A 15,764-nucleotide genomic window follows, 5' to 3' on the forward strand; every position below is an offset into this window, starting at 1 on the left:
TTGTGATGATGGCTCTGTAATGTTCCTGGTTCATACACATCCCAACTGAGAAGCCAGCGCCGTCTCTCAGCAGGCCTTTTCATCCAGAGCCGTATCTAATCATGAGCCGCAGCAGCTGTATACACACAGATATAAAGGAGTTGGGTAGGACCTGTTGATAGACAGAACTAACTTGGCAGACGCTAAATTAAAGAGATAAAAGACAGATAGCAGGGAGGGAAGAATAGAAGTTTGTATTAAAAATGGTCACAGCAACTGTGACATTAGAAATTACCATTTTTATTATTTTGGACCCATGTAGAGTCCATTTCTAGCTTTCAGTCATGTGACTGGCGCAGAGTGCTGACAAATCTAAAAAAAGGCTTAGCAAAGTGTAAATTTCCTTCTCTTCAAAATGACCAATGATTATATCACCTGACTACTAACAAACAAACAATATTAACATAAACTACAATTTTTGGGGACTCGCAACTCTTATACAGCACTATGGACACTATTTCAATCAATAAAAACAGCAAAGTTATGTCTATAACTTAATTTTGGTGGTTTGATGATGAAGCTAAGGCGGGCCTTAAGCCTCCTGGAAAAAAGCTATACCACACCCACCTGTCAGTCAACTCAACCCCGCCCCTTATTGTGCATAAATTTGAGCCTAAATATTATCAAAACGAATGACTTATAAAGAAATTCATCCCCATACAGTGTGTACAGATAAATGAATGAGCTATACAGACCCAAATCATCTTTTAAACCAGGCTACAAACATGTTTAATTCTGCTGTAAAGATGGGCAGTTTACTATGGGTGTGTATGGGACTTCCTGGGCTATTGCAGCCAGCTTCTAGTGGACACTCGAGGTAATGCATTTTATTTGCACTTCCCCATTGGCTAAGATTATAGCTGTCTGCTGATAATGAGAATGAACCCTGTGTTTGGTGTGCTTATACTTCATATAGATTAAGAGAGAAAATCCCTCTTTTATATTTTTCTGCTGGAGGATTTCAGCATATTGTGTTTCTACTGCAAAAAAAAAAACACAGCTGGGCAAAACAAGACTGAGACTAGCAATTTTGCAAGTGACATGCAAAGAGTTCAAAGGCAATCATTAGTGTGTGTGTATTTAATGACATTTACTTTAACACTGATGGCTCCAAAGGTTAAAAGGAGCCAAGGCAGCATTAAGGGCGGTGGATACGGACCCTCATAAACCACAGCAGATGACAGTGAATGGCTTTGTTAAGTGGTGTTGTCACTATAATTTATGCCTTTAACGCCTCTCCTCATCCCCGCTGATCTCACATCTCCTCAGAGGAGGGACGACATTGCCTTTCCTTGGACTTCTCGGACGGTTAGAGAAGAATAATTACATCTCTCGTACAATCGAGGGCTGCATCTGTCCTGAGTGTGCTGGTTATACCTGTCAGGCATGATTGTGCAATTTAAGGAGCATCAGGCTTGGCTTGTTTACTGTGCTTCATTTACAATGAACCTTTGATTAAAAAAACAACAACAACAGATAAACAATGTATGGAGAGTTCACAGTCTTATTCTGACCTGCAGTTGATAATAGGTTGGTGAGTTCCAACCACTTCTCAATTATGACTCATCAGGTTACACCTTATAAAACCCCCCGGGCTATGCCATGACAACATGGTCATTTACCCTCCCCAATTTAAACCTAGTGTAAGTATGTTATGTCAGTTATGATGTCATTTGAAGACATGCTGCAGCTTCAACTCTGAAGCCTCTGGACGCTGTCTATCACTCTCACCTCAGGTTTATAACTGGTGATAGATTCAGCACTCTTCATTGTGTCCTGTAAAAAGGTCTGTTTGCCTTCTCTTGAACAGAGAGGCACAACAAGCATTGGTTTTTCCACATTTTCCAGGCCCTTATTGGAAAACCTCCAGCTTACGTGACAGGCCTTGGTGGGATTTCGGGCCATTACATGACCCCTTCTACTGATTGGGTTGTTCTTAAAGTCCGTCAAGCTTTCACTGAACTCGGTAAATCTGCTTCTCAAATTCATGGCACGCCCTCCAGGAAACTCTCAATTCCCTCTCTTGCATAGTCTGAGATTTTGATTTAAAGCCACTTTGTTTTGAATTGTAAGTGTTTTAATTGGACTCATTTATTTTTGTAACTGATTATAAGTGTGTTGTTGTTGTTGTTTTTGCTTGTTTTGAATGTGCTTGTAACCCAGACAGCATTGGAAATGAGGGAAACCTCAATGTCCTTTTGAGAAAAAATAAAGGTTAGAAATAGGACTTGAAACACTCCAACTGCACATGTACCCTGATTTACTCGGTAATTAGAGAAACCCCAGAAACAGCCTGCCGTCTTGTCAAAATGAAGCAAATGCGCAAGAAACTGCAATAATAACCATATTTACAATCTGTTCAAGGATTGATTTGGTCGAGAGTCCAGACAGTTTCTCTATCGTTGAAGACTTTACAGAGAAGCTGACCCTGAAAAACTCCAAATGCACTTTTTCTTTAGATTATAGCACTTCTTGCCCCCCCCCCCCCCCCCCCCCCCCCCATTGTTCCCCTTATCTGTACTCTCCCTGTCTAATCATCTCACCGCTTTACTGGAAGCAGAAAAGGTAGACAAAGATCCAAATTCACAGTCACACCACACTCTCCATATAAGGACACTCACAGGATCAGATCTGTCGTTTTGTATGAAAGTCACATCCGGTAACTCTGAGGAGGTTGTCAGAAAAAGTACTTCCGAGAATAAGGGGTTACACAAGGACTGCCGTGAAGACAGCTTTCATTATGCACCCTCAGCCGTGACAATTAGCATATAGAACCCAAACAAGGACGTTCACTGTTCCAGCTTCAGCGTAATGACCCGCAGCACTGAACTCAAGGACTCAAAGGAAGAGAGAAGCCTGCTGCTGTGATTGTTTATAGACCTGGCCAGTAAGTCAGCCATGGCGGCCCATAATGAGCTGTGATGAGGCTACGTGTGGAACAGCATGCAGGTTAAGATACCTATCAGAGCCGCTGTTGTCGGGTGGTTGCATTCAGAGCTTTGATCTAATGTGGAGACAACGATGACAGATGAGTGTAGGTTTTAATATGTTTCTGTGTGTGTGTGTGTGTGTGTGTGTGTGTGTGCGTGTGCGTGTAATTTGCTGTGTGACTGCCTACATTTTGGGCGCACTGACAATAGGCCATCCATACCATGCCTAAATGCGCTTCACCCCTAAAGTCCAGTTCATTTGACTAGTGTGAGTTCTCTGTTCCATGCTCAAGCACGGTACACCTCCATGGCCCTGACACTATGGGAAGAGGTGTTCTTGGGCACGGTACAGTTCATGAACAAGCACAAGTGCAGGTCAACAATGTGGACAGCCGTCATTATGGAGAAATCCTGGAGTGTCAGTGAAGTAGATGTGATGTTCTCTGTGTCTCAGAAACTAAGCAAAATTCATAGTCACGTCAAGCCATCCATTTGTTGTCCTACCACGTTATAAGAGGTAATCGCGCTCAGGTCCAGTTAGTCTTGGATCAGTGTGAGTGATTAAGCATGGTACAGAGCCACTTTGCCTAAGGGCGTGTGTGTATGGAGATGTGTTGTTCTGCAGAGTGTTTTGTCTCCTTCTGTGGAAGTCATGGACACCTGACATACTGGAACCAACCTGACCATGTGACCACTGACTTAACGCTGATCAAATATATGGACCCAAGGCCACATTAAGCCTTTGTTGGCTTGATGCTTGAATTTAAATGTCATTGCAAATTCCAGTAAGGCCTCTGTATGTAGGTGTGCTACAACCATAGACTGTATATAAATCTGCTTTCGCTGTGCAAAATTAAAGCTAGAATTCCCCCGAGGTGGATGCAGACATAATGCGCTGGTGAAAATATTTGGAGCCAAGACGTGCACAGAGGGGATTTGGTTTTGGAGCAGAAACTTACAGTTATGTAAAAGTCCAATGACACTTGTGTGAGTGTTGGTTATGTTTCCTCTCCCCATTCCTCCTCTAATTTTTTACTATCCTGAGGGGAAATGTAAGTTCATAAAGTACTCTGTTACCGAGAGACATGCGGCCCAAATCACAGACATGCACAAACAGGACCTGTGGACATGCATTAATGGAGAGATGTCAGAGTGGGGCTGCTACACAGGGATCGCGCCAGAGCTGTTGGAAGTTTGGGGCCTTGCTTAAGGGCACCTCGGCAGTACACAGGAAGTGTCTCCACTCTTCTAACCAGATAAAAATCGTTGCAGGTGCCACGTTTGTTAACAGAGCTGTCAATCATGACTTTACATCCTTTCTTTTTTCCAACTTAATTCAACTAAACTTCTCAGAAAATTGAAGTATTTGATATTAACCAGAATGATACGAATAACTGATTACAGAGAAAAGTGTATTACACGTCTTTTTTCATTTTTAAGATTGTCCCAGACTGGGCTTATGACTGCAGCCAGTAAACAGAGGGAGCAGTAAATATTTGTGGCTTGAATTCTCAGGAGCTGTTGCGCTGGTCATTCGTTGTACAATCTGTGTTAACAACCTTTTAAAATGTATCGCGGGGAGGGGGTGATGACTAATAGAACAAGGCAGCCAAAACTGTTAAAATATCATAATTACACATTTTAATTTGCAATAAAAAAGTGTCCAAAGAAATTCAGCAAAGGGAACTGAAACTGAAGAATGGACTGAAGGGCTCTCCAAGTGCATAATAACGAACATTAGAAAATAATTTAATTGATCCCATTCTTGTCAAATCTTCAAAATCTTGCAAGCATCCCAACTTACTCAAAAAAAAAAAATTGATCACATACTTTCATGCAGAAATAATCAATCACTCAACTCTCCCGCAGAAACAGGCGGATAAGACAAAAAGAGATCAGGGGGTGAAAAATTCAGACTCTGTTTTTAGCTGGGTTTTTATTTTTTTAAATCAAAAACTGAATGAAATGATGGCCTTCAAAACGACCTCTGCTTTTGACATTTATTTCTAACTGATTGTTAGAACTTGGAATATGTTTTCTGCTCCAAACAAACAGAGAGCACTTCAGCACAGAATGACTTTCCGTGGGTGTGACGGCTCTAACATTTGCCGTCCCAGAATAGCAGAATCTCCGCCACTCTCCTCTTCAGTAATTGAAATGTCAAAATTACCACAACAGAGAGACGATTTAAAACCAGCAAAGTGCTCTCAGAACAAATCTGGATGCCATTTTAGTTTGAAATGACTCGTACATAAATGTGTGTCGGCGCCATAATGCTGTAGTCATGTTTAAATGACTGCGGTATTATTCTACATTTATTATGTTGCATGAATCAAGCTCTGCTGGTGATGAGTGTAACACAGCTTCATCTTTACCTTACAGTTCAAATTTCAAACAAAGGTTTCATAAAGCAGTCGTTGCTGTTTAATGTAGTAGAAGTCGACATAAACACATGCACTGTCTTTGTATAAATATCATTTCATGTGTGGTTATATCATATAAACACTGGATATGACAGGCAGACACAGATTGACCACAGGCCCCGCTGGAGATGAACTTTCAGTAAGCCTGTGTAGCTCTGCAGACGGCCTCTAAGTGTTCCCAGGTGCCAAAATGTGACCAACAATCTGACATGTTGCAGCCACAGGCTACAGCTGTTGTACTAAACGATTGTCTGTGTAATCATAAACAACTGGGACTCATGACAGGACGAAATAAAAGAACCTCTGCTAATGCTTCTAATGTTGGCATGTGTATTATTATTATGCCTCCAGCTTGTTTTCAGTATCAGAAGAGGGCATGTCAGACCCTGTGTTTCTGTATCTGTATGTTTATGTTGTTCACAGAGTGATCTAAATCAGGTTGTTATCCAGCCCCAAATCCGTATTTATAGCATTACGGTGTTTTAGGATTTACCAAGTCTTATATGCAAGTCCTGCAAAAAAAAATTCTCTGAGGTAAAAAAAAATGAATAACATGATAACTGACAGGAGATTGAGTTTATTTGATAATGCACAAATAAAAACCTAAATGGTAGAAATAAACTGTGCACCTTGTGTTCTGCTGGATTGAACTCCGTGCTTCGTCCATGATGTCCAGAAGAAATCCTGCAAACAAAAGCCGAAGGCTGAAACTCTCCCTGGTGTACTGACCCTTTGAACGGGGGTGACCATTCTCTACTCTGGTTCTATCATGGGTTTGGCCTTGTGTTGTTTTGTATTTTGTTTATTTCAGTGTTTAGATTTCCTTTCCTGTTTTAATTTGTCTCATTCCCCCCTGGTGTTGCTTGTTTCCCTTTGTGTTTATTTTTACAGTATTATTTCCAGATTCAGTTTTGAGTGTTTTCTGTTTTATTTTGTAGTTCTCTCCCCCGTGTCCTCAACCTCAACATGTCCTTTACCCTCAACCTTACAATGTCTATGCGATGTCTATGTGTTGTGATTACTGAGCACAGGGGGAATTATCTTTACAACACGTTGCATACCTTATGATCGTCTTTGTTTTTTGTCCAGTAATAGTTCACGCTCTCTGAACATGAGTGACTGAGACAAAAGCAAACTGTTCCCACGTGCAGCATATCATAAAGAAACAAATGCAATTCAAGGAAGGAGCAACTGTTTTTCTGTTTAAAGTGAACAAGTAAGTCTTCCGTCCCTCATTAAATTAGTCAGGCCTTCCCCGCCCGCAGTCGGCGACAACATGTACTGTTCCCCTGTTCCTTCAAGGTTCATTAAAGTCACACGGGCAGGGTGGCGGTTAAGTCCTTTTAAGGTAATTCAATACAGAATCACATGGCAGACACCTGCACGTGCTGTGCTCTTTAAAAAAGGAACTCAAACTAACCCAAAGCATCAGCCAATCATATCATCACAATTACCACAAAGAAAGTCCACCACAACGAGTCAAAGTCCTGCATTTAAAAAAATGACTTCACCTAAAATAAAGAAGTAAAGAATGTGATTAGTTGACAAATTGAAGTATTTCATCGAAGGAACTGCCAGAGGCGCTGCTCGTCAACACACAGGGCAGGCAAGACTGCTTTTCCCGATCCCAGCTGTCATTGGGCGAGAGGGCGGGGTACACCCTGGACTGATCACCTGTCAATCACAGGGCTGACATATAGAGACAGACAACATGCAACACTCACAGTCACACCGACGGACAATTTAGAGTCACCGCTTAACCTGAGGAGTATGTCTTTGGACTGTGGGAGGAGGCCAAAGTATGCGGCTAACAACATCCCACAAATTGACCCAAGGTTCATAAAAAACCTTAACAAAATCTAAACTTTTTTTTAATTACAGAGAAACAGCTTAATCATCAAACTGCAGAGAACTGCTAGGATTGAGCAATAGGGGAGTTGAAGTGATAATATTAATGATGATGATGACAACGATGATGCTGCTGATGATGATGGTGATGAGGCAGAATCCGGAATTTCTGATGAAACATGAAATTTCTCGGTCACGACCCTGGGCAAAAGCAGACATAAAAAAGCTATGACTGTTCCTCCTTTTGCCCATTCCTCGTTCTTTTTCTCCCACACCGGTTCAAAGTCCCTCACCATAAAAATGAGCAGAGACGTCAGAGATCTGTCTCTGCTCTGCTGTGGTTGGTGGTGAGGACTGAGAAGATATGTCTGTTAAAATACTTAAGTAAAATAAATGTTCTCTTAGAATATTCACTTTACACATCTGTAGATTTCCTCCGCTTTTTCTCCTCACAATGATATCAACACAGACTTATTTCTGAACTCACTTCTATGTGTGTAAAACCATGGTGTCAGCTGTTGTTCAGATGTTTTAAAATACTGTGGCACCACCTTGTGTACATTCGAGGAAGTGTTTACCAAAATAAAAGCATGGTGACTGGCTGTGTTAATTTTCATCCATATCTTTATTTACTTTTCATATGATGTCATAGTTAGAAATATTATTCCTGATGATCCCTCAGAGTTAAAGATATTCTGTTTATTATTTTGTTTTCAAGTTTCCAATTGGAAAAGATGATACAGCATAATGAGCTAATTCCATTTTTTGACTGGAACTTTGACGCCTTAATGACAGTATTTTCAGCATGCTGTGGGTATAGCTAAAAATGCAGCAGAGGCTGCCATATCCCGATTTAAAGTCTAACATATTGTTTAGAGCTGGAAAAATACTCGACCTTACAATAAAGCCAGCAGAAGCAGTTTGTTAATTTTTTTTGACTAGGCAATCTGCTATTTTCTCTAAGGTTAATTATAGTGCCGGGAAATTAATCCAGTTTCAGTTTCGATTAGGATTTCTGGCTCCAACCATCATGAAAACAAGCTAATCTAGATAAATCGAAAACTTTGCCACATGCTGTGTTCTGCTCGTTTTGTCTACAGGTTTTGGCATGTGTGGAAAATGGAGTCCAACCCCCCCTTCCTTTACAGCACAGCGTGTGCTCTGCCCCCTCCCACAGAAACAGCTCTCGCTTTAATTTACAGTGAGGAGCAGGGGGAGCCACGGCACGCAGTACTGGACTCTGTGTGAACCCTACTTTTTAAGGTTCAGAAAAGGTTTTGTTTTTATACATGGCTCCATGTTTGAAAGTGTTTGTTGTTATTTTGGGACACGATATAGGAGTATTATGTAGCATCGCATGGAACTTTTGAAGTGTCTGTACCTCAAAACTGAACTTAAAAACAGTGTAAATGATTGTATTCTGCTTCTTTTAATTGAGATCTGGATAAATGGGCCAAAGGGCAGCAGATGGTTACAGTAATGACTAACGTACATCAGGGTGGAGGGGGGTACCTCTTTTACATTTGAACCCTTTTCCCATACAAAGTCTGCGTGTAGCTGTGCCCCATATGAAGAAGTTCTCTGAAATCCTCTGATGGTCTGTGTCAATGCCCCCACAGTTAGAACCAAAGACATCTGACCCTCTCTGCCCTCTGACAACGCTTCACTTTGAAAATGACTGATGTACCTGTGTAGAAACTTGTCTTGTGGGAGTAATTTTAACCATCACCTTAACCCATTTTGTAAATGAGTATGCTGAAATTTGCAGTTCACTCCCTCTCCTTCATCATTCAAACATTACTGGAACCTTTATTGTTCATGTGTTAGTATATTGTTAAGTCATTGTCTTAATGTCTTTTACTTGTTGTCTGTTATGTCACTTTTCTTTTTCCATTTTACCCAAATGCGTTGTTCTTTAAAGTCTATAAGGACACAAATGTCTACACTTACAGTAAAGGTTTGTTTGACGTCAACTTTTTTTAAGTAAAAAAAAATTGTACTCATCTAATGTTACCATAAATAAACATTTTCTTACATTTTTTGGATGTTCTTTTACTTTGAAAAAGCGTTAAATTCTCAAAATATGACCCAAATAAAACCACAAATATGGTCTCTATTTATCTCTCTGTACTTTGCCTACAGCTTTTAAAACCTGACTCGGACTGTGTGTGTTCGGTGTGTGTGTGTGTGTGTGTGTGTTTGTGTGTGTGTGTGTGTTTGTGTGTGTGTCACAATGATTCTTTGTCTTACATAAATGTACCCGATAGAGGCTTTCACTGCAGGAGAAATATTGATTTGTAGCCGGGTGATTCCATGGATTGTTTATTTTGTTCAGACAAAGGTCAGAGGATTCAGTATCCCTGCAGAGTGCAGATCTCACAGTACAGCCGCAGATATGTGAAGACTTTAGAAACCAAAAAATTGGAGTCAAAGTTCAGGATTGTGCATTCATTCCTTCTGCTCACATCTACCCAACAAAGGTTTAATCATTGATTCTGTAATAATATATCAGTTTTTCTTTTTAACCTCAGGCACTACTTAATGAAGTTAAAGTTAAGAAACTGAAAGAACTTGGTGATGTGTATGGTCTGGAAAATATATTGTTGAATCCTTTTTTTTTAAATGTCACAATGTTACGAGTTTATAATAATAATAATAGCAGATAAGTTTTTCTACCACACTGGTATTCAAAGGGTATTTCAATCCATCAACACACTAAGTATCAGAAACAGAATCAGGAAGGACAATGGCTCCTAAACAGAGCTGTCTCCTGCTCAAGTGTGGATCAGAACACTTCTTTTTTTTTTATGCTTAATGAGCAAAAATGCCCTTTTGTGAATTTGGGCCCCTGCCTCTCTGCATGTCCCTGATTTTTTAAAAAGAGTGTGTTTGAAGAGGTGAAGAGGAGCGGGGGGGGGGGGGGGGGGCAAAGCAAGCAGATTTATCGCATCATCTTCCCGAAAATACACAAATATATAAATATAGGCTTAATCTAAATGGCCAACAGGATCCTCTATGCCCACCCTGAACACATTCTCAGGTGCGCCCAGTTGCAAGAACATACCTTGAAAAATTAATCAAAAGTCCGTAGGAGACAGAAAATAACTTGAGGCTACTGTATTTTTAATGTGCACAACAACGCATTTCGCCTGTGCGAAAAATACAGGCATATTGGTGGACCCCCAGGTTAGGTCTGTGTGTTACAAACGCTGAAGGTCATAACCTCAGTCATATTTCTCATATTGCAGACATAAAAAAAAAAAAAAATCTGATGTGGCTCGAGGCAGGCCTGTCTAGACACACAGCGTCTGGTCCAAGAGCACTAAAGCTGCTTCACCTTCTTCATCCCTGTGAAACAATCAGTCGTATCTGGACCAGAGTTGTCAATGCATTTGATGAGGACAATGATCTGATACTGTTTGAGCAGCTTTTTGAAGTCGTAGATAGTCTGAGAGTGACTTATGTGTTCGACCAGACTTCCCTTTGATGACTTTACAACATTCTCGAGGTTTGAAATGATGACTTCAGTGTTATCACGGTGAGTAAAGACAACTTTTCTAGAATCGGGGCAGAGTGGATTAAACAGCGCATTGATCCTAAAGAAGACAGTATGGCTGCAGGGCTGATCATCTACCCACTGATAAGCTCCATTATGCAAGGCTGCACTGTAGCCGATTGATTGGCTGATAGATGAACTGATGCGCCGTGAAAACAGAGGACCATGGGTTTTTAGAGGGGGTGGGGGTCAATGGTTATATTTGCCTGAGATTACAGGAAGGGCAGTGGTTGTGTGTGTGTGTGTGTGTGTGTAAGTGTGTGTGTGTGTGTGTGTGTGTGTGTGTGTGTGTGTGTGTGTGTGTGTGTGTGTGTGTGTGTGTGAGAGAGAGAGAAAAAAAAGGTAGAGTGGGTGTGCTTACAGTGACGAGATATCGAGATATAAGAGCTCACCCCATCCCTCTCTGGGTATTTTTGGGTGTTTGAGAGAATCGTCACCATGAAGCACTGTGCACTGTTGTCGCTGTTGTTGGCGTTGGGGTGCATGCACGTCCACGGTGCACCGGTGGAGCAAGGCGCCATGGAGCAGGGGTCATGTGAAGACGCACAGGCAAAGTTTGCAGCCGGGCTGGCTCTCACCAAAATCAACCAGGACCGGAAGGAGGGCTACATCCTTAGCCTGCACCGCCTGTCCAACGTCCACATGAAGACACACGTGAGTCAGCACGAGGAGGACCGCCATGATGCTTAGAACAATGAAAATGATATGATTTACTTTTTAGAATAGAGTAACCCTTGTCAGAGTGATGTCATTTATAAATTGATGCCCACATCTCAAATTTGTTCAAGTAAAATAATATTGGTTGGGTTAAAATATGCAAATTCAGTTTGAATAACAGATTAATGGTTTTATCTGTTTGTGATACTTTCTGTTTCTGTTTTCACACATTTATTTAATGGGATGTCGATCATTCAGGATCAAAAAATTCCAGAGAGAAATCAAAAGTTGTATGAATCTAAAATCTTTTGAAATTTCTGAAGCTTTGAAATCACCTGTCACTATCATGATTATATTACAAAGATTTAAAATTCCACTCTAGGACCATAAATCTCTGTTTAAAAAAAACACACTTAGGAGGAAAACTGTGCAAACCTAGCAGTTCTCTTCACAAGGTAAACTGTGAATCGTATTATAGAGCAATAGTTCTCAAAAAGTGGATCACAGTACCTGTGAATGTTTTTTTTTTTGTTTGTTTGTTTAGTAAGTAAGTAAGTAAATTAAGTGCTTTTTAGTCCTGTCACATGTTTCGTACCATCTGAGGTCCAAACCGCACGATTTTATAAAATACATTTGATTGGCTGGGATTCATCATGCTGGAGTTGGTGACGGGTCCTTGGCTTAGACCGGTTGAGAGCCACTGTTTTAGAGTTTTGGCTTGGCATCTTGGGGAACCAATCACATTTCAAGGGGGCCCATGACACCCATTTACCCCTCGGTTTGAGATTAACTGGATTATCCCAACAATTGAACCATGGATGTTGCTATTAATATGTGACCTTTGAAGTAGAGGTGACATCTGGTTGAATTGTGTTAAAGATCACGCAGTACCAGAAAACAACGGGTCGTATAAGAGATAAGTGATACCAGAGTGATGAGTGATTTCTGGGCTTGGATCACCGAATATAACATCTTTTTACAAATAATTTTCATCAAGATGTTGTTGAATGTAATTTCATGTGAGATATTTCCATGATGTGTTTGATGATTTACTCTGAATGTGTGTGTGTGTGTCACAGGCAGAGACTGGTGTGGTTTTCTACCTGACCATGGATGTTGTAGAGACCAACTGCAGCGTTCTCAGCAGGAAGGACTGGAAGACTTGCGAGGCTCGTCCCACACACGACACACCAGTAAGACACAAACACACACACACACACACACACACTCGCTCTGGCACACACATATCTAAAAATGTTTGCAAAGTCTGTACGCATGCACATAATTTTGTCAATTCTCATGATTAGTCTCTTTTTTAAGTACTTTCAGTTCTTGTCAAGGAAGTTGTTTGACTCTAACTAATGTATGTATTTGTTATTGTGCTGTTTTTTGCAGGTTTATGGTCAGTGCAAAGTTGCTATTTACACCAACAGGCCACACAGAGTGGTGCGTCTCTACAAATACGACTGTGCTATCAGACCAGGTAAAAATACTAATAACATCATCTAACTTACAACTGGGTCAAAACAATCTTGTAATTTGTGCACATAAAATTAAAAAAAACGCTTTTCCCTTTGCTCAGTTCCTTCATCTCGTGTCACCGATATCTGTCCCGACTGTCCGACCCCTGTGGCCATGGACGGCGCTGAGATTCAGAAGGCTGTCACTCTCTCCTTGGAGAAGTTCAATAAGGAGAGCGGGCTGGACAAGCGCTTCGCTCTGTTGAAAATCAGCCGCGCTACCTCCGGGGTAAGATTTCATATTATGTATTATCTCATTCATAATAATATATTCTGAACAGGAAAGGCTCCGAATCCTACTGAATCATTCCCAAGCTGATGGAGAGGATGGATGCTCTTGAGACTTATACCTCAGTGCACCAGCAGCAATATCATACATTAATAGACATTTTTCAAATTTTGAATTGAAATTGAAATTCTATAAGTAGTTAATTGCCTGAAATATTTTAACCCAAATATCCTCGATTAAAGAGAAAATACTTTGTTTGTATTCATCTGACAATTTAAAATGTGACATGTTTAATAAAAAATAAAAAAGATAATCTAATAGACTGTATGAGAGAATTGGACGTAGACACACTGATATCACCAATTGGTCGAAGGCGCTTTATGGGTAACACTTTAAATTTAGGTCACAATATTCACCATTAATAAGTTGCTTGTTAGCATGCTAACTAGTAGCATCCTGGCTGGTTACCTTATTCACTTTAATGGTGAACACTGTGTCCTTCATTTAAAGTGTTCATGTTAAGAGCCTTAGGTGACTAATATTTGAGAGGATGACACAGGAAGTGTCATCATAAATTCTGTTTCCTCAAGCTAAACAAGAAAATAATTCTTAAAAGAAATGCATGCGAGTTGTTAGTCATACCCTGATTTATCATCTGTTTTACTCGATTGTGCTGGATTTAACTAAACGAGCTCTGTGCTAACACTGGACAAGACGTGGAATTGGGGACTGATCTGCAATGTCTCTGGATCTAGAGATCTGCTTTCAGGTTAAGCAGTGCATGTTGTTGGAGTCTTGCGTCACTTGTCTGACCCAGAGACTACGTCCACATCATCTACAGAAACTCTCAATCCACTCCTGCAGAAATAATACTGTAGTTAATCCAAATACTGGCTATTTGCAATACATCTTGGCGTACTCTTTTATATCTTCTGTGCAATCCGTGTTCCTCCTCTTCCATCAGTATGAAACTTTCTTGTTAACGTACAAGCTATGTATGCAGCTCCTACACAAAGATATTATGTCACTGTGCCTGCTTCTTTGTTTAAAGTGTTTTTCTGTGTCTGTGTGTGCACCCAGATGGCCATGGCCATGTACTACAATGTAGAGTACGCCATCCAGGAGACCACCTGCTCCAAGAGTGCAGCCGCTGATAACTGCCCCCTCATGACCTGCGAGTTCACTGTGAGTCGTTAGAAACTTGTTTTATCACAGCATGCTGGAACTATTGATGTAAATGGATTCTCAAGTTTTACTATTTGGATTTGTTTTGGTCCTTTAAATACATATCGAGTAGCTCTTTTAACTCAAGGTCAAACTTGTATTTTTCTTGCAAGACAGAATTTTGCAAACATTTTTATCTCAAGTTTTATGGCATATGAAGTCGTAGTTTTCTGCATGCATCTGTTTCTGCTTGGTGTGGTCATATCAGAAAGTGTGTTTTCACTCACAGTGAAGGATAACCTTGAACTATAGAGCTGTAGTGTAGTCACATGCATTCCTCTGATTTCTGCTCCCTTAACTTGTTTTTTTTTTTTTTTTTCTTCTCTCTGCAGCACAAGGGCTTCTGCAAGGCTTCCCTCTTCTACTCTCCCACTGGTGATGCTGACACCTCAGTGGAGTGTGAGATCTATGAGCCTGAGGTAAGACTCTAGATCTCAAGATAAAATAAATGAAAACAAGTCATTCCTCCTCTCCAGTTAACCCGTTTTTTTTAAGTGGCTGGGTATCGTTCTGAATCTGGATTGGTAACATTGATTCATTGCTTATGTGTCCCACAGTCTGCTGATAGAGAGAAGAAACTGCACACGATGGCCGCAGAGACTGACCACGCTCACAGCGACACAGCGACACACAACCACGACCACGACCACGCACATGCCGCCGACCACACACACACCCATGACCACGTGCACGACCACACCAAGAGCCACGGCCAACACGATGCCACCCACATACACGACGCCAACAGTGACCACGACCACACACACGACCATGACGGGAGCAGCGGCCACAGGCACGCCCACGGGCACTCCCACGACCACGGGCACGGCCACGACCATGTGCACGCTCACCATGCCAAGGCGCACGACCACACCAGCGACGTCCCCAACCAGCACCACGACTACAAGCACGCTGGTGACGCCCACACCCATGAGCACGACCACGAGATCGCTCTAGACCACGACCACAAGCATGCCCACCTGCACGAGCACGAACACCACCACCATCACCACGATCACGACCACGACAGCGCTGGCCACGACCACCCAGAGGGTATGGTTAGAGTGTTGGCCTCCACTGACCAGCCCATGACCCTGCCGTCTTTCCCCGACGTCCCTGCCGCTGGTCCCGAGGTGGGAGTCACTCTGCCCCTCAAGCCTGACCCCCAAATCCCAGGAGTGATGGAGCCCTTCATTGAGGCCTTCCCCACCGCGGCCTCCGCCCAGTGCGTGCCCCCTGCAGTAGGAGAAACTCTGGTGGAGAAAGTCTTCGCTGAAGACCCCATGTTCAAACCAGCTGCATAAAGTGATGTTGGGACTCATGAAAGAACTGAGCAGA

The 15,764-nt window shown here is 41.7% G+C and overlaps 1 protein-coding gene across 2 annotated transcripts; it reads left to right on the forward strand.

Annotated features, from left to right (window-relative positions):
* The first annotated feature begins 11,205 nt into the window (after positions 1-11,205).
* On the forward strand, positions 11,206-15,764 carry LOC132969499 (histidine-rich glycoprotein-like). 2 transcript variants are annotated; one of them, XM_061034339.1, is made up of 8 exons: positions 11,206-11,450; positions 12,533-12,646; positions 12,849-12,936; positions 13,036-13,202; positions 14,283-14,387; positions 14,759-14,845; positions 14,984-15,112; positions 15,287-15,764. In XM_061034339.1, the coding sequence occupies exons 1-8, from the start codon at positions 11,235-11,237 to the stop codon at positions 15,728-15,730; spliced, it is 1,350 nt and encodes a 449-aa protein (XP_060890322.1). In that variant the 5' UTR covers positions 11,206-11,234; the 3' UTR covers positions 15,731-15,764. The 2 variants fall into 2 exon arrangements, with proteins under 2 accessions (XP_060890322.1, XP_060890321.1); XM_061034338.1 differs by having other exon boundaries at positions 14,984-15,764.

This window comes from Labrus mixtus, chromosome 3 (genome assembly GCF_963584025.1).
Source record: "Labrus mixtus chromosome 3, fLabMix1.1, whole genome shotgun sequence".
In the NCBI taxonomy this organism is placed as follows: domain Eukaryota; kingdom Metazoa; phylum Chordata; class Actinopteri; order Labriformes; family Labridae; genus Labrus; species Labrus mixtus.

What these genes read in the sequence shown, in the direction of transcription:
- LOC132969499 (XM_061034338.1), top strand. Translation starts at nt 11,235, where the DNA reads ATGAAGCACTGTGCACTGTTGTCGCTGTTGTTGGCGTTGGGGTGCATG. An exon ending in GTCCCACACACGACACACCA is followed by an intron (nt 12,647 to 12,848) that starts GTAAGACACAAA and finishes TGTTTTTTGCAG; the next exon opens with GTTTATGGTCAGTGCAAAGT. An exon ending in GTGAGATCTATGAGCCTGAG is followed by an intron (nt 14,846 to 14,983) that starts GTAAGACTCTAG and finishes TGTGTCCCACAG; the next exon opens with TCTGCTGATAGAGAGAAGAA.